This window comes from Gallus gallus, chromosome 31 (genome assembly GCF_016699485.2).
Source record: "Gallus gallus isolate bGalGal1 chromosome 31, bGalGal1.mat.broiler.GRCg7b, whole genome shotgun sequence".
NCBI lineage: Eukaryota > Metazoa > Chordata > Aves > Galliformes > Phasianidae > Gallus > Gallus gallus.
The window spans coordinates 623,302-644,580 of record NC_052562.1 but is presented as its reverse complement, the minus strand read 5'-3'; the positions used below and the strand labels follow the sequence as shown (position 1 = coordinate 644,580).

Genomic DNA, 21,279 nt, shown 5'->3' with positions numbered 1-21,279 from the left:
CTGCCCACTGAGCCTGCCCTTCTCCTGAGACACATAGAACGATGTAAGTTCCCTTTGATCTGATTACGTAATCTATGCTGGATTTAAAAATGCATGGCAGAGATGCAACCGTGCACTGTATGATACTGCAGCACAATTCTCTACTTCACCTTGTGGATAAGAAAGGAAAAGATGGCAGCATCCCAATTGCAAGACTCCATAATGCATTTCCCCTCCTGCCACCATCTAAAGCCTCTTTTAGGTGGTTTTGTTGAAGGCGGAGGCACCCAAATCCCAAAGCACACCAACATCTGTCCATCCCCACACTATGGCCACAGAATCGTCTTCTTGCTGCATAGGAACTCACACAGTGAGAAACAACCTCACACTTGGAAATCACCTGAGTTTCCATTCCTTATTCTCAAAACATTTTTTGAATAACCCTTGCAGCATCCCTTCCCACAAAAGGGATCGTGCCTAAACCCTGCACCTGCTTCCTGAGCCTGGGCACTGCAGTGCCCCATTTCTGCACCACGGGATGGAGAGGGAGACCATTCCAGAGCCCACTTCTCTCTGTGGCATTTCTTGATCCAGAAAATCTATGTGACGTTCAGTCCCCCCATCCCCTGCGTCCGCACAACCCTGGTGTCATGTCCCACCTGCGACATGTAGGTCCAAGGGAGTGCTAAGGGGAGATCTCCTTAGCCAATTGCTCTCGTTCCTCTGCTGGTACGCACACGTGTATGTCCCACTGCTTCTTGCAGAGATGTTCAGCAGCATGGAGTAGATGACCACGTCCTCTTGGGCTTTCATGTTGTACAGCTCCATCCCATCCTTGCAGAAGACTATCCGGGTAGCAGGTATTATCTTCCGAAGGAAACAATGAGCCAGGACGACTTCTCCTTCCTGAGCTCTGGAAGTGCTAAGGACCATGACTGGAGCCTGGAGAGTACCTGGAGAGATGGCACAGGGATTCCACCACAATCGTTAGTTGCAAAACACACTGCACTCAATGCGTGGAGAATCTGCTCTCCAGGGGTGGATAAAGGGAATATGGGGGAAAACGATGCCTTTCTCTCTCCCCATCTCCACCCCCACCATGTCTTCATTTTCTGCACCCATTCTCACACTCACCATCAATCCTGGAGCCACAGATTTCCCAGGTGTTCACACCAGTACCTACACCGCGGGACAGAGAGAGTCTTGTTTGGAGGGACAACGTCCTGCTCATCCACATGTTCCCCGCCCATGTCCCCAGTGTGATGGAATGCACCATCCCACCTGCATGTCTCCGTATTGCTTCTTTGCTGTGTCTCTGAGCCAGCTCGGGTCCATTTGTATTGTGTTTGCTGCTTCAAGTACAGTCCCCTATCTTTCTAAAGCACACAGCATTCCCATCTCTCATATTTTTGGAGCATGTCTCCATTCTGCACCGGCTTCACTTCCACCTATTGGCACCATCCCAAGCCTATTTCTGGGAGATTTCCTCCTCTTCAGAGAGTTCTTTTCTCCCCACAGCATCCCCAACTCACCGACCACCAGCAGCAGGAGGGCAGGAACAGAAGGACTTGGCATGGACCATCCCGCTTGCCCCCACATCTTTTGGAGATCTCTCCTCATGACACCTGCTTTGATGTGAGCTGGATACAGATGGTCAGATTGCTTGCGCTGCAACCCTAGCACCTGTCCTGTGGTGTTTCTACAGCTGACAGAGAGTTACCCACAGTGAAAGGCTGTGATGCAGCCCATGGTGCATCTGTTGCGTCTGCAGAGCCACTGCTTTTATTTGGGGACGTCAGACATCTCAACATGGTCCGTGTTTCCTGTTTCTTGAGGGGAGGATTCTTCTCCCTTCTCCCTCTTTGCCCCATCTCCTCTTGCCGATCATGCCCTCATTCTGCATGCAGTGTCCCTTTGGTCTCGTTTTAGGTCAGCTGTCCTCCTTGCTCTGTCTCCTCCCAACCTCTTGACCACCCCCAGTCTATCACAGAGTCCTAAAAGAGAACAGTTTGATTTGAACGGGACCTTAAAGTTCATAGAATAAACCTCGGAACCATAGAAGCGAAGGCCTCCATCTGTCTTGTCCTTGAGCTCCTCCAGGGCTGGGTCATGCACTGCTCCTCTGGGCAGCCTGTGCCAGCGCCTCATCACACTGAATAAAGAATTTCCTCCTAGCATCTAACCTTATACACCCCTCTTCTAGTTTGAAACCTTGCTCTTTATCCTATCACCATCCAACCCTTTAATCAGTCACAGTCCATATTCTTCATAATCTCCCTTTAAATATAAATTTGTGGTGCCAGGCAGGACATTCCTTTTGTATTTTCCCCATCTTACTTCTGCTCCTTTACTCTTTTGTCTCCAGTCTCAGCCCCATCTCACTCTTTTGGGAGCATCCCAACAGTGAGAAGCCTGGAAGCAACCCAGTGCCTTAAGTGCTGCTACACACTCTCCATCACATGCACAACTCTAAAAGCAGAAAGCTTCTTTGCACTCCGTAGTACTGTTGTTGTCACCACAAAGAAATGTAATTTCATTTACATTCCTTGCAGCAAAAGTGAACCAGTGTCTCTCCGCAATCCTCTGTCCCACAAGACTGAGTGCACAGTTGAGAACTTGTCCCTGCTTGGATGTAGGGCTGATGCTGAAGTCAAGGGGCAGGGCAGGAGCACGGCTGCAGTTCTGCCGTCTGTGCTGAGAATGGAGGAACTCAGCCACCAGGATCTCAGGCCCTGCATCTGCCCATGGAGATGATCAACAGAGGGGCAGACACAACCTGTAGACCCACAAAACATGGCCATGTGCTGAGAACTCACTCTGTGGTGAGCAATGAACCTCCTGCGTGCTCAGAATCTGCCTGTGCTATTTCTGTATCCCCCTTTCTTTGTGCTCTCTGGCCTGGCCAGATCACAGCTTCCTGCACACAGTAATGCCTCTTCTGTTTAGAAGTGAGAACTTTCCTCCCACACAAGATTCACCTGACTGCTGCCTCAGAAAGATGTATTTCTCCGTGATGCTTTGCTTGCGTGGAGCTGGGCTGGAAGCGGCATTTAAAAGAGCAGCAGCTGCACATCTCCAGTATGAGGGACCAAAACCATAGAGGTGTGTGAGTGCAGAGGGCTGATGGGCTGCAAAGAACATCACCTCTTTGCACGGCATGACCGCAGTTGCTTTGCTCTGGGCTGAATGACGAAGACAGGCCGAGTGTTTCCATTCAGGTGGGAAGGGCTTTAGGTCTGTGGGGCAGGATTCCCCCTGCGTTTGTCCATCTTCCAGATGGTTTTTGATGAAAGGTGCTCTAAGGTGCCTGCTAGCAGCACTGAGTGTGTCCTTATTCCTCAGGCAGAATGTCACTGCTCTGAGTCCCCCAGCTCAGGGCAGTTACTGCATGGCACAGATGAACAGAGAGCAAAGGCAAAGGCTAGGATGGTGTCACAGCCAGGCTGTGGTCCAAACACCTACAATGAATCCCAAAAGCACTTATGGGATTTTTTATCAAAAATGCCCTTGACATTTTGTACCTTCTTCTAGTATAGAGAGCTCCCATCTGGTGATTATCTTGCACCAAGTCTTTAGAGCACTCCCTCAAGGGCTGCCATATTTGATGTGCTTTATCTCAAGGCAAGATGAATTATTAATCTCCTACTCAACCTGAGTCCATAGGTAGGGAATGTGAATGGTAAGCATGTATTGCTGTGTCTTCTGAGATCTTCCTTACTTGACTTGCCTGCCTTATCTGCAAGGCTTACAGTTTCACTCAGTGTCTAGAATTCTCAGATGCTGAGTCTCTTCAGTCACCTGGATGGACTCTGCAGTTTGGGTTGAATTTTTGATCAATCAGCAAAACATAAAATCATAACACAGACTCAGACTTTGCATAAAGGAAATGTGAGACTCTTGCTAAGTGCATGGAAGAAGATGCTGCTGGAGATGATGCTGCCCATGAATAGCCCACTGTCATAGGATGGATATGGGAGTTCTTGTTGTTTATTGCTATCATTCTGCCAGGGGGCAGGAGCAGGATATAAAAGTCACACCTGCCCCAACTCGCAGGGACCTCCGGGCACCTTTCATCTTTCACATCCCTTCTTGAATGATCTCTGAACATCGATTCATGGATTGGGTATGTATTTGGAAACAAGAAGGGATTTATTTCACAGTCAGTAGTAAAGATTGTTTTAACCATATGCCCACTTCTTTGCCTTTGTGTCCTTTGGCATTTACTTCTATGTCTCACCGAGTGCAAACCTTCCATCTTTCCGAGATCCATCCATTAATACAGATTCTATTCATTTGTCCCCATTACATTCAGGCAGGCTTGAGTCTGGTAAGCCCAGACATACACGCTTGTGAATATTTAAGACTTCTATACCCCTGTGTGAACACATCTGAATGCCTTGTTGAGGAATTTGTGGTCCACACAGAAATCATGCAACTGCCATGAGACTGGCCAAGAGATAAGGAAACTCAAAATCCATACAGAGCTCTTGAGAGATTGTTGATTGCACCTCTTACTATTATCTGTCACTGGCTGTGGCAAGAGAGAGGAATGTATTTATAATGTGGCTCAATAGTGCTGGGTTTTTAAGAGCGCAAAGTACTCCTCTTACTCAGATGCCAAACGTGATTAGGAACATAAAGTCCAGTAAAACCATTAGTCGTAGTGCTTTCCCTTCCAGCATTTGGGGCTCTTATTCCTTACTGTCACCATCACTGTTTATGGCATGAACTTCATGTGACCCTACTACTTCTTCAATAAAAGTATATGCACCACAGTAAAAACAGCTCCAGAGATTAACTCCGTGTAATGAACAGGTTGGCAGATACTGACAAAAAATAAACATCAAATAAAGTTTCCCTCCCAGCTTTTTACAAACACATTGTGAGGATCCGTGGGACCCACAGCCAACCACAGGCACAACTGTAGACGTGCTTGAGACCAAAAAACATGTATTAGAGCACAGATTCAAGAGCCAAACCCAAATTTCAGTGGAATATCAAGATGCTAACTGTAGCTGCAGAAGCTTCAGTGCAGTTGTGGGTATGTGCATGGATGCACCAGCTCATTACAAGTGGCTCACTGCTGAGTTTCATCAACTGAGCAAGATCTGGGCCCATCCCCACGTGGCTCTCCAGAATATGCAATTTACCTAAGCACTCTCTTGGAACAGGCATTCTTCAGAAACATAAAGTAACAGGAGGCAGGGCTTTCCCAAACTTCACCTACATTCTGTTAGAGGAGAGGGTACGCTGGGGGCTGTGTGGCAGAGGCTCAACGGCTGCACTGACATATGTCTTGCTTAGGTGTCTAGACCATGCTAGGCCTCAGTGTTACAATTCCATGACCTGGAAAACTCATGAAGATTAGAATACCAGGTGGGTGCTCATTAAGAATAGAACACCAGGTTATGTGCTCATTAAGAGCAGACAACCAGGTGGGTGCTCACAGCTACTGCCATTCACACCAACCGTTTCCCCCATCCCACGAGTCTCCACAATCTCCGCATGGATTTGGATTCCATGCCTCAAATCAGTACATGAAACAGTTCAGCAGTCCGTTCACTGTCTCCTCTTTGTTTGAGCATCTTCAGATTAGATGATGGCACTGTGGATGCTGATGCAGCAGTCTCTCCCTCTTCGATTCTACACCCCACAGTCCTTCTTATTTCAGTAACACCATGCCCATGGCTAACCTATTTTGTAACGTAACACGTGGCATTCACAAATGTGAGCAAACAAGAAGTGCACACAAGCATTAGTACAGTCATGGTTAACAAGGGTCTTGCATTGCCTCTTCTCAAAACCTGTATACATAGATACAGAGAATCCAAAGATGACAAGGATGGGATTATCCACTGAGTCTGAATACGATGTTCTTACCTGTGGGCGTTGGAACCTTCCCACGTACAAAAATTCAGTGGTGCTTTGAGAATGGGAAGTACTTGTCGTGCTGGTGGCAGATCAACTAAGACTGGTTTTCATGAGTAGTGAAGGGGCTTTACCGGATCTTTGCTTTTTATTTTTCCCTGCAACAAGGAGAAGGGTTCGCCAGGAGCTATTGGAAAAGAGCAGATATTTTGTATAGTGTCAAGACCAGTGTCTTGGGCTTTGATGGTATTCCTCTTTGAAATAAATCCTTCTGTTCTCCCACGGTGCTTACCTTTGCCTCAATTGTCTGATATTTTCTCCCCTTCTGATGGGCGTACGTTCTATGCTTTCCCGGATGGAGTATAGTTCTATCGGGATTTATTTTTACCACAGTGATTGGGTATCAGGTATAGATCAAAGTACCGTGTAGCATTAGGACAAATCTGAGGCTTTATTGATGGTATGGTTATAGGCGACACTAATTGGATTTCATTTTCAGAGTCTTTATTGTTCTTCAGATTTCACCTGCTGACGGTACTTGGGAAACAAAGAATAATACAAGTGCCAAGTGTTTTCTTACTCACTGCTCCTGACGGGGCACTCCTCACCATGAGGAGGTGAGGCACTGGAACAGGTTGCCTAGAGATGTGTCTGGTGCTCCGTCCCTGGGGACTTTCTAGGCTAGGCTGGATAAGGCCCTGGGCAACCTGATCTAGCTGTGGTGTCCCAGTTCACTTCACAGGAGCTGGACTCGATGGCTTGCACAGGTCCCTTCCAACTGTAAAGATTCTATGATTCTGTGGCTGTGGAGACCAGGTGTGTGTGAACCACAGAACCTAGAGGTGAGGGATCAACCCTGCGCTCCAGGGATGCCGACACACCTCAATCTTCTCGTCTCCTCTTTCTGTCCCCATTCAACTCCAGTGTCCCCATTGGAGCACAATGTGCCCGTCACTCCCCACTGTCCCTATCTCTCCAATCAGTCCCCTGGAAGCCATGGTCAACACAGTGACAACAGTGGAAAAGTCTTGTGGGAAAAGAGGGGAATGGGACCCTGGGGAGCTCCTTGGGCAGGGCAGCATTACCTGTGAGATCAACCATGGAAAAAAAGGGATTACCGTGGGACTGGAGAAGGAAGTACTCCCTCATGGGAACATCCATGACAGCCCCTGGACACGTGCATGATGAGGTGTTGCCATGGGGTTGCTCTGAACACATTGCCCAATGCAAGGAGGCATTCTTCAAGTGAATATCAATCCTGGGCCCATCCCAGCAAGCAAACACCCCAAACCCATTTCCCATTCCCACACAGAGAGCAGCACATTGCCAGGCAGCATTTGGAAGGCACCGGCTGTGGAGGAATCCAGTGTGAGTGCTGGGCAACCCATATCCACGGGGATCTTCTCGCCATGAGCTCCTGGTAGCAACCCTGCTCATTCCTTCGTACATGCTGAATCCATTCATCAAGGGAAAATTTCTCCACAGTGCTTACAACCCACGACTCATGATGAAAAATCTCACTTGAATGGGGATGGAGAGAACTCCACCTTCACCCCTTCTTGACCGGACAAAATGATCTGTGGCCCTTCTCAACTGGAACACAAGCAATTAGCTCCTAACTAATGGCAGTACTGTGTCGGCTTCTTTAATTCTGTGCTTATACTGTTTGTTTGTTTGTTTGCTGGTTTTTACAATTCTATAAGTGATTCCATGCCCTTTAATGTCCCTTCCAACCCAAGCACCTCTATTTTATGGCTCTTTGGCAGGCTGGAGATGAACAGGAGCTTGGGAGGGGACAGAGACAAGATAGCTGACAAAAAGAGAGAAAACGGACGCTGCATACAGAATGAGGTCACACTCAGTAAGAAGAGGTGGGGAAAAGAGGGAAAAGGGAGAAGTTTCCTCCCCCCAAGAGACAGGAAGCACGGCCCCTGCTAAGGGCTCTATGTGTCCTGAAATAAAAGCAGGGGCTCTGCAGATGCGAGAAATGCATCATGGGCTGCATCACAGCCTCTCGCTGTGAGTAGCTCTCTGTCAGCTGCAGAAACACACAGGACGTGTCCTAGGCTCACAACACAAGCCTGTGACCATCTGCACCCAGCTCGCAACAAAGCAGGAACCGTGAGGAGAGATCTCCAAAAGATGTGCGGGCAGGTGGGATGGGCCGTGCCGTGTCCCCATGTCCATGTCCTCCTGCTGCTGGTGTTTGGTGAGTTGGGGCTGCTTTGGGTAGCAGGGAACCCTGCTTGGAGGAAGAAGCCCAGCACAAAGAGGCTTGAGGTGGTGCCGAGGGTGGAGGTAGAGTACATGTGGGATGGAGTCTTGCACCAAAAGCATGATTTTGGAAGTAGAGGAGACTGCATCTGGAAAAGAAAACCCATTCCAAAATGGATTTAGGCTTGCTCAAATGGAGACAGTGGCGACAAAGGAAGGGGATACACTTGTGGAGTGGTGACTGCTGAAGACTGGAGACATGGACAGAAACATGTGGGTGTGCAGGACACTGTCCCTCTAACCAAACCCCTCTCTGCTCCACGGTGCAGGTACTGCTGTGAGCACCCAGGACATCTGCAGTTCCACAGCTGGTGGTGAGTGTGAGCATGGGTCCAGAAATTGAAGACATGGTGGGGGAGGAGATGGAAAGAGAGAAAGGCTTTATTGCCTCTGAATTCCCAAAATCCACCCCAAGACGGCAGATTCTCCATGACTAGAAATGCAGTGTGTTTTGCAACTAATGATGCTGGTGGAATCCCTGTGCCATCTCTCCAGGTACTCTCCAGGCTCCACTCCTGTACCTTAACACTTCAAGAGCTCAGGAAGGGGAAATCGTCCTGGCTCAATGTATCCTTCAGACGCTGGTTCCTGCTGTGCGAATTGTCTTCTGCAAGGATGGGATGGAGTTTTACAGCATGAAAGCCCATCAGCATACGGTCATCTACTCCAAGCTGCTGAACATCTCTGCAAGAAGCCGTGGGACATACGCGTGTGGGTACCAGCAGAGGAAGGAGGAAAAGTCGCTGGAAATGTCTACCCTCAGTGCTCCCTTGGACCTGCAGGTCACAGGTGGGACTTGACACCAGGGTGGTGGGGACATAGGGGATGGGGAGTAATTAACACCACATGGATATCCCATGTGCAGCAAGAGATGCCAATAGAGAGAGGATGGCTCTGGAAAGGTTCCTGTCTCAATCTTATGCTGCAGAAATGGGGCTCTGCAGTACATGAAGGTTCATAAAGCAGGTACATAAAGCAGGCACGGGGTTTGGGCATTGTCCCTTTCCTGGGTAAGGATGCTCCAAATGTTATTCCAAAAATGTTTCGAGAATGCGGAAGGGAAACTGGGGTGATTTCCAGGTGTGAGGTTGCTCCTTTTTGTTTGATTTCCTATGCTGCAACGAGATGATGCTGTGGCCATAGTGTGAAGATGGGCAGATGTTGGTGTGCTTAGTATTTGTGTTGCCTCTTCTTGCATCAAAGCTACCAAAAAGAGCCTTTGGATGGTGGCAGGAGGGGAGATGCAGGATGGAGCCTTGCAAGTGGGACGCTGCCATCCCATCCCATTGAGGCAGAGCAACATACTAGTCCTTTCTTATCCACAAGGTCAAGGAAAGGAGAGAGTTGTGCTGCAGGATCATACGGTGCACAGTTGCATTTCTGCCACGCATTTCTAAATTCATCATAGTTTAGATAATTGATCATCAGAATGGCAGAAACCCCATGTCAGCCCACGTGTCTCAGGGGACAGAGCTGGCTCTGTGGGCATCTTCCAAGGCCTACATACCCTGCCCCGAAGCAGTGCACTCAGGAGCTGTGTCCATGCAGAGCTATGAGCACTGGTGACACTCAGCCCATCCATATGTCTGTCCAGGTCATGTGTCCAATTCCTCAGCAGGAACCGTAACTGCAGGTGAGGGACTCTCCTTTGCTCCTACTGACCCCATCCCTTCTACCTTTTCCCTATCCCTCCCCTCTTTTCCCATCTCATCTCTATGGCGCTGTTACACCCCAACTTCTGCGTCACTCCCATCTGACCCCATCACCCTCTGTGTCCCCAGACACCAACACTCCTCTGAACCTCACAGTCATTCATGTGGTATCAGTTACTGTCACCCTCCTGCTGTCTGCAGCCACCTTCTGGACCATTAGGAAAGGTGAGGACTTGAGGGGACTGTGGGGGATCCATGAGGCTGCCACAGCTTTGATGTGAGACTGTTTTTCTTACAGGTGCCTGCCGGGAGAGATGCCGAAGGTGAGAAGGAAGGCTGGGAGGGGACGACTGAGAGCATTTGGGAACTTGGGGAACTCCTTTTGCAGGGCAGCATTATCTGTGAGTTCCCCCATAAGAGGAAGGGACTGCCATGGTGTTGGAGAAGGAAGGATTTCCTCATGGTAACATTACTGATAGCACGAGGTTGCCTGGAGGATGAGGGATTGCCGTGGGGTTGGACTGAATGCTGTGCCTGATGCAAGGAGGCATCATCCAAATGAATAACAGTCCTGGCCCCCTGCAGCAAACACCCACCCCAAATCCATTTTCCCTTAATCCACAGGCAGCAGCACGTTCCCAGCCAGCAGGTGCAAGCCACCGACTACGGAGAAGTCCAGTGTGAGTGCTGGGCACCCCTTTTCCATGGGGACCCCCTTCCCTTGGGCTCCCATTTGCCATCCCACCTGTCCCTTCCCCACTTGGACATGCAAAAACCATTTCTCAAGAGTCAGTTTCTCCAGGGTGCTTTCATCACAGTGCTCATAGTGACAAATCCCATTTGCACAGTGGGTCTCACACTTCAGACTCTGCTGTTCTATGGTGTTTGTTTCAAGCACAGACCAAAGCTCAGCCCTGCACTGGAGGATATTGCTGTGTACACACACGGCAGTGGGGAAATATCTCATAGGTATTTGCTCTGCAAGTGCAGGCAGCTGCAAAGGGAGGATGCTGTGGTCGGGGATGGGGGATATAACGCCACCACACCTGCACCTTGCTCTGTTTGCAGCTTGAGTTTCATTGCATAGCAGCAGGCTCAGATGTGCTGTGTAAATATAGAAAATGCCTCAAATGATGGGAAAATGCCCCCCAAGGCCCAGAGTCTCTGGTCCTCCAAATCTTCCTGCAGAGTGGTGCAATGGGGGTGGACAGTCAGTCCAGAGCCCCGCGGGGTCTGCTGCCCAAACCAGTGGTGGGTCGCCCCCCTTCCCATGTGAATACTGAGCACTCATAGTGTGTTTTTTTTCCCCACAGACTCAACCATTGCCCACTTTCGAAGGGACAAGGTGAGTCAGGGCCCTTCTCACCCAAAACTAAAGTGATATGCTCCACAGGAGTGGCATTATCATTTTGGTACGCTTGCTCATGCATCTCTTTACTTGCACAAAAACTGCAAATCACAAGATTTAATTTCTGAGTCACAAGCCACTCTACCTCAGTCTACGGCAAATGCCTCCCCTTGTTTTCCAACCCAGATCTGCTCTGACTTTTGCTAGCTGACTCCTGCCTGCTTCTCCAATGCGTGCGGCTCCCTCCAGCGCTCCTGGAGCCTCCTTGTGAAGGGCTTGCAGGCTGCAGCTGCAATAACAGGGCTTTCCTTTCCCCTCCAGCCTCCCGTGAAGCAGATGACCCGCAGCAGAGATGCATAGGCTTCAGCATGCCAAGGCAACCAGGACTGCGTCACGGCCATTGTGTTTTCTTGCAGAGGGCGCTTGGGGCAGAACATGGGGCTTTTGGGTTCATGGGGTATGCTCTCCCATTATTTCTAGCCACTAAGATATATGACTTGCTTATGTATGGACCACCTAGAATATCAATAAAATATCACAGCTATTTTAGAGACATCGGCAAGTGCTGAGCTGTTGTTATGCATCATCAAGCTCACCACGGTCTTGAATCAAAGACATCATGAAGTGATGAGCTGCGCTTATGCATTACTGCTGTGGCTTTAGGTGGAAGAAGCTCTGGAGATGCCCAGGATGGCCCTGTCTTGATACCTACCATGAGCCCCAAGCACAAGGATTCTGTCACAGCCCCTATGGACAGATGGGCACCCTCTGAGTGCAATCAGACAGAAGAAGTACACCAGATTCCTGCTGTTTGCAGAAGGATTTCATGCTTTTATTGATAAGTGTCACCTCTGCTGTGCTTTCCCCCTTCTTCTTGCAGAGAAAGGGGTGGATCGCCTCTCACTTTCGGACATTCTGTCCTATGTACAAACTTCAGAGCTTTGTATTCCAGAGGCCTTCAAAACACAAACAAGGAATTACAGTGGTCCCACAGCATGGCCATGCAGCATTCCCCATGGGAATGTGGCAGGAGGGGAACTGCAGCCAGAGCACCGCCACCGTGACATTTGAGCTGGCATTCCCCCTCCAAAGCCATGCCTTCTGCAGACAAAAAAATGCACGCTCAACCTGCAGGCCTCTGCAAGAGCACAACTCACCTTCACTCTCCTCATTTCATCCACGTTGACATCTGCAAGGAGATCCTGAATGAGTGCCCAGCCATCAGCAGGGGAGACACCTTCCCCAGCCACCAGCACAACTGCACCCATGGGCATCCTCTGCCAAAATCATCACCCTTAACAGCTTCCTACAGCGACTCCTGAGGTCTGCCTTGCAGCCCCAAGAAAATGCCCTGTGTTGTAGGGAGGCGGGTTTTGCTTCTGCACGATACTGGGTGGAGGCTGCTCTGTTGCTGAGAATTGTCCTCACCCAAAAAAGTGCTCTGAACAGACACATTTCCTCTGAAACACTGTCCACTCAGTGCAGAGTTTGAAAGTGAAGCATTTGTTAATTCCCAGCAGTGTCAGCTACAGGAGTGGAGACTGTATAGCAGGGTGAAGAGAATGAGACCATATTTGTCAAGGAGGTTTAGAGAGATGATACCGGAATATTATAGGGACTATATCCTGAAAAATTAACTTTATAAGCATTGATTGTCATGAGCACGTGGAGATAATCCTGACTTAAAATACAGCATTTGGGATCATCTCTGCATTGTACTCAATGCCTAGAAAGGAAGGGTGTAAGGGACTGAAACTTACAGTAAGAATCGTGGTCGGCAGGAGATCCCTCAGCACTACCAGCACCATGGAGAGAGACAGAGAGAGCAGAGAGAAAAGGCATTGAGGTTCCACAAAGCATCCAAGGGCCACTGGAGATATTCCCAGGGAAAAGTGCCTCCATCTCCTCTCGTATTGCAATCCCTCCTCTACACGAGGGAATCCACTGACAAAGCTCACACTGAAAAAGGAGCAGCACCCCAGGGTCCCAGATGCCCACCAATTACCCAGACCTGCCACTTCCTGCTCACCTACAACATCTCTTCCCACAAGCACCTGAAAGAAGAAGAGTCCCACATCAGAGCTTTGACAGCCTCATGGATCCCACACAGTACCCAGAAGCCCAGAAGCCCTGACCTTTCTTGATGATCCAGCAGGAGGCTGCAGACAGGAGCAGGGTGACAGCCACTGATGCCACAGCGATGACTATGGGGCCCAACGGGGTGTATGGGTCTGGGGACAAAGCGGAGTGATGGGGACTAATGAATAGGATGGGGACACGGGAATGTGATGGGGTCAGAGCAGGGTGATGCAGACAGTGGGGTGTGATGGGGATGCAGTGATGGTATGGGGACACAGGGAAAGGATGAGGACAACAGTAAGGGACAGGGTCAACAGGACCAAAGGGGAGCCTCTCACCGGCATGTGCTGTCCCTTTTGTGGGTCTGGACACATGGCCTGGGGGGACAAATGGATGGGCTGAGTATCCCCCGAACTCTCACCTCTGCATGAACACGGCTCCTGAGTGCATTGCTATGGGGCAGGGCTTGCAGCCATAGGAAGGTGCCCACTGAGCCTGCCCTTCTCCTGAGACACATAGAATGATGTAGGTTCCCTTCGATCTGATTACGTAAACTATGCTGGATTTAAAAATGCATGGCAGAGATGCAACCGTGCACTGTATGATACTGCAGCACAATTCTCTACTTCACCTTGTGGATAAGAAAGGACTAGTATGTTGATCTGCCTCTGTAGGATGAGATGGCAGCATCCCAATTGCAAGACTCCATCATGCATTTCCCCTCCTGCCGCCATCTAAAGCCTCTTTTAGGTGGTTTTGTTGAAGGTGGAGGCACCCAGATCCCAAAACACATCAACATCTGGCCATCCCCACGCTATGGCCACAGCATCATCTTCTTGCTGCATAGGAACTCACACAGTGAGAAACAACCTCACACTTGGAAATCACCCGAGTTGCCATTCTATATTCTCAAAACATTTTTTGAATAACCCTTGCAGCATCACTTCCCACAGAAGGGATCGTGCCCAAACCCTGCACCCTTTTTTTCTGAGCCTGGGCACTGCAGTGCCCCATTTCTGCACCATGGGATGGAGAGGGAGACCATTCCAGAGCCCACTTCTCTCTGTGGCATTTCTTGATCCAGAAAATCTATGTGGTGTTCAGTCCCCCCATCCCCTGCGTCCGCACAACCCTGGCATCATGTCCCACCTGTGACATGTAGGTCCAAGGGAGTGCTGAGGGGCGATCTCCTTAGCCAATTGCTCTCATTCCTCTGCTGGTATGCACACGTGTATGTCCCACTGCTTCTTGCAGAGATGTTCAGCAGCATGGAGTAGATGACCGTATGCTGATGGGCTTTCATGCTGTACAGCTCCATCCCATCCTTGCAGAAGACAATTCGGGCAGCAGGAACCATCTTCTGAAGGACACATTGAGCCAGGACGATTTCCCCTTCCTGAGCTCTGGAAGGGTTAAGGACCAGGGCTGGAGCCTGGAGAGTACCTGGAGAGATGGCACGGGGATTCCACCACAATCTTTAGTTGCAAAACACACTGCACTCAATGCGTGGAGAATCTGCTCTCCAGGGGTGGACATTTGGAATTCGGAGGGGAAAGAAGCCTTTCTTTCTTCCCAACTCCACCCCCATGATGTCTCATTTTCTGGACCCATTCTCACACTCACCATCAGTCCTGGAGCTACAGATGTCCCAGGTGTTCACACCAGTACCTACACCGCGGGACAGAGAGAGTTTTGTTTGGAGGGACAATGTCCTGCTCACCCAGATGTTCCCACCCATGTCCCCACGGAGGACTAGGCACCATCCCGTCTGCCTATCCCCATACAGTGTCTCTGAGAAAGATCGGGTCCATTTGTGGTGCGTTTGCTGCTTCAAGTACTGTTCCCTATCTTTCCAAAGTACCCAGCATTTGTAACTCACGTAGTTTTGGAACACGCCTACACCCTTCACCTACTGCACCACTGCCCTCAGCACCATCCCAAGCCTATTTCTGGTGGGATTCCTGCTCCAGGCATGGTTCCCCACTTCACACAGCATCCCCAACTCACCAACCACCACCAGCAGCAGGAGGGCAGGGACACGAGGACACGCCATGGTCCATTGTGCTTCCCCCAACATCTTTTGGAGATCTCTCCTCACAGCGCCTACTTTGATGTGAGCTGGATACAGACGGGCACTGGTTTGCATTGCAACCCAGGACCTGTCCTGTGGTATTTTTCTAGCTGACAGAGTTACCCACAGTGAGAGACTGTGATGCAGCCCATGGTGCATCTGTTGTGTCTGTCGAGCTACCGCTTTTATTTGGGGACGTCAGACACCTCATCATGGTCTGTGTTTCCTGTTTCTTAAAGGGAGGAATCTTCTCCCTTCTCCCCCTTATGCCCACCTGATCTTGCTGATCATGCCCTCATTCTGCATGCAGTGTCCCATCGGTCTCTTTGCGTCAGCTCTCCTCCTTGCTCTGTTTTCTTGCAACTGCCTGTCCATCCCCAGTCAATCATAGAGTCATAGAAGGGAATGTTTTTGTTTGGAAGGGACCTTAAAGATCAAAGAGTTAACCATCGTATCCTAGAATCCTACGTCCACATCCAACCCGTCCTTGAGCACCTCCAGGGATGGGTCATGCACTGCTCCTCTGGGCAGCTTGTGCCAGTGCCTCACCAGCATCTGAATCAACGGCATCCTTCAAGTAACTAACCTTAATCACTCCTCTTTTAGTAGAAAACCCTTCTCCTTATCCTGTCACCATCAAACAGTGTAATCAGATGTTGTCCATCTTGTATACAAGCTCACATTAAATACATCATGGTAGCACTTCTGCATTTTACCCCATCTCCACCCTGCACCTTTGCTCCTTTGACTCCTTTCTCAGCCCCATCTCACTCTTTAGGGATCATCCCAACACTCAGAAGCCTCGGAGAAACCCAATGCCTTCTGTGCTGCTACACACTCTTCTGATCTCCACCAGCCAAAAGCTTCTTTGCTCTCAGTATTACTGTTGTTGTCACTACAAAGAAATGTCATTTCATTTACTGTCTGTGCAGGAAAATGAACCAGTGTCTCTCCCCACACTTCTGTATGGAACTCCTGCATCTGCCTGTGGAGATGATTAACAGAAGGGGTAGACACGACCTGTAGACTCACAAAATGTGGCCATGTGCTGAGAACTCACTCTGTGGTGAGCGATGAACCTCCTGCTTGCTCAGAATCAGCCTGCGCTATTTTTGCATCCCCCTTTCTTAGTACTCTCTGGCCTGGCCGGATCACAGCTTTGTGCTCACAATAACACCTCTTCTGTTCAGAAATGAGAACATTCCTCCCACAGAAGATTCACTTGTCCGCTCCTTCAGAAAGACGTATTTCTCCATGATGAGAAATCATCATCCCCCAGCTCACAGCAGTTATTGAGTGGCACAGATGAACAGAGAGCAAAGGCAAAGGTTCAGGTTGTGCCACGGCCAGGCTGTGGTCCAAACACCTACAATGAAACCCAAACGCAGTTATGGGATTTTTTATCAAAAATGCCCTTGACGTTTTGTACCTTCTGCTAGAGCAGAGAACTCCCATCTGGTGGTTACCTTGCACCGAGTCTTTAGAGCACTCCCTCAAGGGCTGCCATATTTGATGTGCTTTATCTCACGGCAAGATGAATTATTAACCTCCTATTCAACCTGAGGCCAGATGTAGGGATTGTTAATGGTTAGCAAGTGATGCTGTGTCTTTTGAAATCTTCATCAGCAGACTAACCTATTTTACTGGCAAGGCATCTCCACCCTGGCAGCACGTTGGTGGTTACAATTGGAGCACTATTATTACCTAAGAAGGGAGTGAGCCATCACCATGGCATATCATCTTCAATTTCTAAGCCTCAGCATAGCTTACAGCTTCACACAATGTCTAGAATCCTCAGTTGCTGTGTCTTTTCAGTCACCTGGATGGACTCCGCAGATTGGGCTGAAATTTGATCAATCAGCACAATATACGTGTGTTTAAAAGAACTGGTGGCTGAATTCTGTTGGGATTTTAAGGGGGCAAAGTACTCCTCTCACTCAAATGCCAAACATGTTTAGGAACACAAAGCCCAATAAAACCATTAGCTGTAGTGTTTTCTCTTCCAGCATTTGGGGCTCTTCCTTCTTACTTCCACCATCACTGTTTATGGCATGAACTTCATGTGATCCCAGTGATTCTGCCGTGAAACTGAAGGATAACACAGGGAAGATGAATTGGAGGACAAATGAGAGGAATTAACGTGGAAATTTATTGAAGATATACAAAAGGAAAGCACAGAGTACATGAACTGAAAGTGAAACCTTGTATCGAAAATGTTCTGGATAAGTAATGCACTGTTTCAGGTTTAAAAGCAACTGGGAAAAAATAAAGGAGATTGTAGAGGGTGTAGTTACAGATAGTGGGACACAACAACCAACTGGTCATTGTGCTTAGCATTTAAATTGTGCTTTCGCCATCAGAACTGATATGCACCACAGCAAAAAAGGTTTCACCAATTAACTCCTCATTATGAACAGGTTGGCAGATATTGACAATAAATAAACATTAAATAAAGCTTCCCTCCCAGCCTTTTACGAACACATTGTGAGGACCCACGGCCAACCACAGGCGTGACTGCAGTGGTGCTTGAGATCATCAAACATGGCTAAGAGCACAGATACAAGGGCCAAACCTGAGTTTCAGTGGAGCTCCCAGATGCTAACAAGAGCTGCAGAGGCTTCAGTGCTGTTGGTGGGTGTGTGGATAGAGGCTCCAGCCTTGACAAGTTGCTCATTACTCAGTTTCATCATCTGTACAAGATCTGGGCCCTTCTCCACCTGGATTTCCAAAACATGCAGTCAACATAAGCACTCTCTTGGGTCAGGAATCCATGAAAACATACAAGTAAGATCAGGCTGGATTTTCCCAAACTTTAGCTACAGTCTGTTAGAGGAGAGGGTAGGATGGGGGCTGTGTGACAGATAGCCTCAACTGCTGCATTGACATATGTCTTGCTTAGGTGTTTAAACCATGTTAGGCCTCAGTGTTACAATTCCATGACCTGAAAAACACATGAAGAGCAGAACACCAGGTGGGTGATAGCAACCATGACCACAAACAGAAGGGGCACAGACCAGGGACACTCAGTCGGCTGAAACACCTTGTCACGACCTAAGGAAGAGTTCAGGCACAAGTTGTAAATGTTTCTCTGGTCTGGGTGGTAGTCTTGCCTCCTCCAACATGACATGGGTTGGAGGGGCTGTAGGTGGCCTCACTCTCTCCCTGCCAATACAACTGATAGCTGATCCTCAGTGGTGTGCAGGTGTAATTTGGTAGATTTCTCCCTCCCCCACTAAGTTCCCATTGTTACTCAACAGGTCTTCATAGTCTCACAAGATGATATCCACTGCAGTGATGCTACCTCATTTCAGTAGGCGCCTCCTCGATCTACTCCTTATCTCCTTACTGTGGTGACCTCATTTCACTCTTCTAGGAAGCATGTGGGACATTAACCCTCTTGCTTCTCAGTCTCTTACACTACCCATGGCTCAAACAATCAATTGAATCTCGTTCCTGTACAGTTCGCCTTCTTCTAGTGTGGTGATCTATACTTAATGAACAGAGGAAGAGGAAAGAAATGAAGTGAAGAGAGCGAGCATGTAATCAGTCACACACAGGACTATGAAAATGCCTTTCATAAAAACCGTAAACCCAACCAACACTGCTATTGCCATCTGTGCCAACCATTTCTCCCATCCCATGAGTCTCCACAATCTCCGCATGGATACCAACCACAAATTTGAATTCCATGCCTCAGAACAGTCCTTTGGCTGCAGTACATGAAACAGTTCAGCAGTCCGTTCACTGACCTCCTCCATCTTCTTTTGAGCTTCTTCAGATTAGAAAATGGCATTGTGGATGCTGATGCAGCAGTCTCTCCCTCTTCGATTCTACACCCCACAGTCCTTCTTATTTCAGTAACACCATGCCCATGGCTAACCTATTTTGTAATGTAACACACAGCAATCACAAATGTGAGCAAACAATAAATACACACAAGCATTAGTACAGTCATGGCTAACAAGGGTCTTGCATTGCCTCTTCTCATAACCTGTATACATAGATACAGAGAATCCAAAGATGACAAGGATGGGATTATCCACTGAGTCTGAATACGATGTTCTTACCTGTGGGCGCTGGAACCTTCCAACGTACAAAAATTCAGTGGTGCTTTGAGAATGGGAAGTACTTGTCGTGTTGGTGGCAGATCAACTAAGACTGGTTTTCATGAGTAGTGAAGGGGCTTTACCGGATTTTTGCTTTTTATTTTTCCCAGCAACAAGGAGAAGGGTTCGTCAGGAGCTATTGGAAAAGAGCAGATATTTTGTATAGTGTCAAGACCAATGTCTTGGGCTTTGATGGTGCTCCTCTTTGAAATAAATCCTTCTGTTCTCCCACAGTGCATACATTTGCCTCAATTGTCTGATATTTTCTCCCCTTCTGATGGGCCTACATTCTATGCTTTCCCGGATGGAGTATAGTTCTATCAGGTTTATTTTTACCACAGTGATTGGGTATCAGGTATAGATCAAAGTACCGTGTAGCACTAGGACAAATCTGAGGCTTTCTTGTTGATATGGTTATAGGCGACACTAATTGAATTTCCTTTTCAGATTCTTTATTGTTCTTCAGATTTCAACTGCTGACTGTACTTGGGAAACAAAGAATAATACAAGTGCCAAGTGTTTTCTTACTCACTGCTCCTAACGGTGCACTCCTCACTGTGAGGAGGTGAGGCACTGGAACAGGTTGCCTAGAGATGTGGCTGGTGCTCTGTCCCTGGGGAGTTTCTAGGCTAGGCTGGATAAGGCCCTGGGCAACCTGATCTAGCTGTGGTGTCCCAGTTCACTTCACAGGAACTGGACTCATTGGCTTGCACAGGTCCCTTCCAACTCTAAAGATTCCATGATTCTTTGATTCTGTGACTGTGGAGACCAGGTGGGTGTGAACCACGGAACCTAGAGGTGAGGGATCAACCCTGCGCTCCAGGGATGCTGACACACCTCAATCTTCTCGTCTCCTCTTTCTGTCCCCATTCAACTCCAATGTCCCCATAACATCACAATGTGCCCATCACTCCCCACTGTCCCTATCTCTCCAATCAGTCCCCTGGAAGCCATGGTCAACACAGTGACAACAGTGGAAAAGTCTTGTGGGAAAAGAGGGGAATGGGACCCTGGGGAGCTCCTTGGGCAGGGCAGCATTACCTGTGAGTTCAACCATGGAAAAAAAGGGATTACCTTGGGATTGGAGAAGGAAGCACTCCCTCATGGGAACATCCATGACAGCCCCTGGACACGTGCATGATGAGGGATTGCCATGGGGCTGGATAGAACACATTGCCCAATGCAAGGAGGCATTCTTCAAGTGAATATCAATCCTGGGCCCACCCGGATCCCAATCCAAGCAGCATTTGGAAGGCACCGGCTGTGGAGGAATCCAGTGTGAGTGCTGGGCAACCCATATCCACGTGGATCTTCTCGCCATGAGCTCCTGGTAGCAACCCTGCTCATTCCTTCGTACATGCTGAATCCATTCATCAAGGGAAAATTTCTCCACAGTGCTTACAACCCATGAATCATGATGAAAAATCCCACTTGAATGGGGAAGGAGAGAACTTGACCTTTACCCATTCGTGGCTGGACAAAATGATCTGTGGCCCTTCTCAACTGGAACACAAGCAATGAGCTCTTAACTAATCGCAGTATGGTGTCGGCTTCTTTAATTCTGTGCTTATACTGTTTGTTTGTTTGTTTGTTTTGCTGGTTTTTACAATTCTGTAAGTGATTCCATGCCCTTTAATGTCCCTTCCAACCCAAGCACCTCTATTTTACTGCTCTTTGGCAGGCTGGAGATGAACAGGAGCTTGGGAGGGGACAGAGACAAGATAGCTGACAAAAAGAGATAAAACGGACGCTGCATACAGAATGAGGTCAGACTCAGTAAGAAGAGGTGGGGAAAAGAGGGAAAAGGGAGAAGTTTCCTCCCCCCAAGAGACAGGAAGCACGGCCCCTGCTAAGGTCTCTATGTGTCCTGAAATAAAAGCAGGGGCTCTGCAGATGCAAGAA

General features: G+C 48.6%; 2 protein-coding genes and 1 non-coding gene across 8 annotated transcripts in view; 1 reads left to right on the top strand and 2 right to left on the bottom strand.

Moving 5' to 3' along the window:
• Positions 1-1,736, bottom strand: part of LOC101750771 — a 30,647-nt gene extending 28,911 nt beyond the window's left edge. For both annotated transcript variants that reach the window (XM_040654451.2, XM_040654452.2), the window contains exons 1-3: positions 1,512-1,736; positions 1,114-1,158; positions 639-932 (exon numbers count right to left, since the gene is read on the bottom strand). In XM_040654451.2, coding sequence (XP_040510385.1) covers positions 639-932; positions 1,114-1,158; positions 1,512-1,599 — 427 coding nt within the window. In that variant the 5' untranslated portion in view covers positions 1,600-1,736. The remainder of the gene's footprint in view (positions 1-638; positions 933-1,113; positions 1,159-1,511) is intronic.
• LOC121107855 overlaps positions 1-11,743 on the top strand; it is a 33,505-nt gene extending 21,762 nt beyond the window's left edge. Inside the window, exons 1-10 of one of the 5 annotated variants that reach the window (XM_040654332.2) lie at positions 7,835-8,056; positions 8,391-8,435; positions 8,617-8,910; positions 9,716-9,754; positions 9,903-9,998; positions 10,072-10,096; positions 10,194-10,236; positions 10,398-10,453; positions 11,087-11,118; positions 11,443-11,743. In XM_040654332.2, the coding sequence (XP_040510266.1) occupies positions 7,990-8,056; positions 8,391-8,435; positions 8,617-8,910; positions 9,716-9,754; positions 9,903-9,998; positions 10,072-10,096; positions 10,194-10,236; positions 10,398-10,453; positions 11,087-11,118; positions 11,443-11,690 (945 nt within the window). In that variant the 5' untranslated portion in view covers positions 7,835-7,989 and the 3' untranslated portion in view covers positions 11,691-11,743. Of the gene's footprint in view, positions 1-7,834; positions 8,057-8,390; positions 8,436-8,616; positions 8,911-9,715; positions 9,755-9,902; positions 9,999-10,071; positions 10,097-10,193; positions 10,237-10,397; positions 10,454-11,086; positions 11,119-11,442 lie in introns of those variants that run through there. The other 4 variants (XM_040654336.2, XM_040654334.1, XM_040654331.2 and 1 more) reach the window with 4 other exon arrangements.
• Positions 11,744-14,222: 2,479 nt separating this feature from the next.
• Positions 14,223-16,787, bottom strand: LOC121107923. The gene is made up of 4 exons (XR_005842322.2): positions 16,738-16,787; positions 15,546-16,637; positions 15,208-15,318; positions 14,223-14,868 (listed from the first exon to the last, which is right to left on the bottom strand). It is a non-coding gene; the product is annotated as an uncharacterized LOC121107923 (transcript).
• Positions 16,788-21,279: the final 4,492 nt, after the last annotated feature.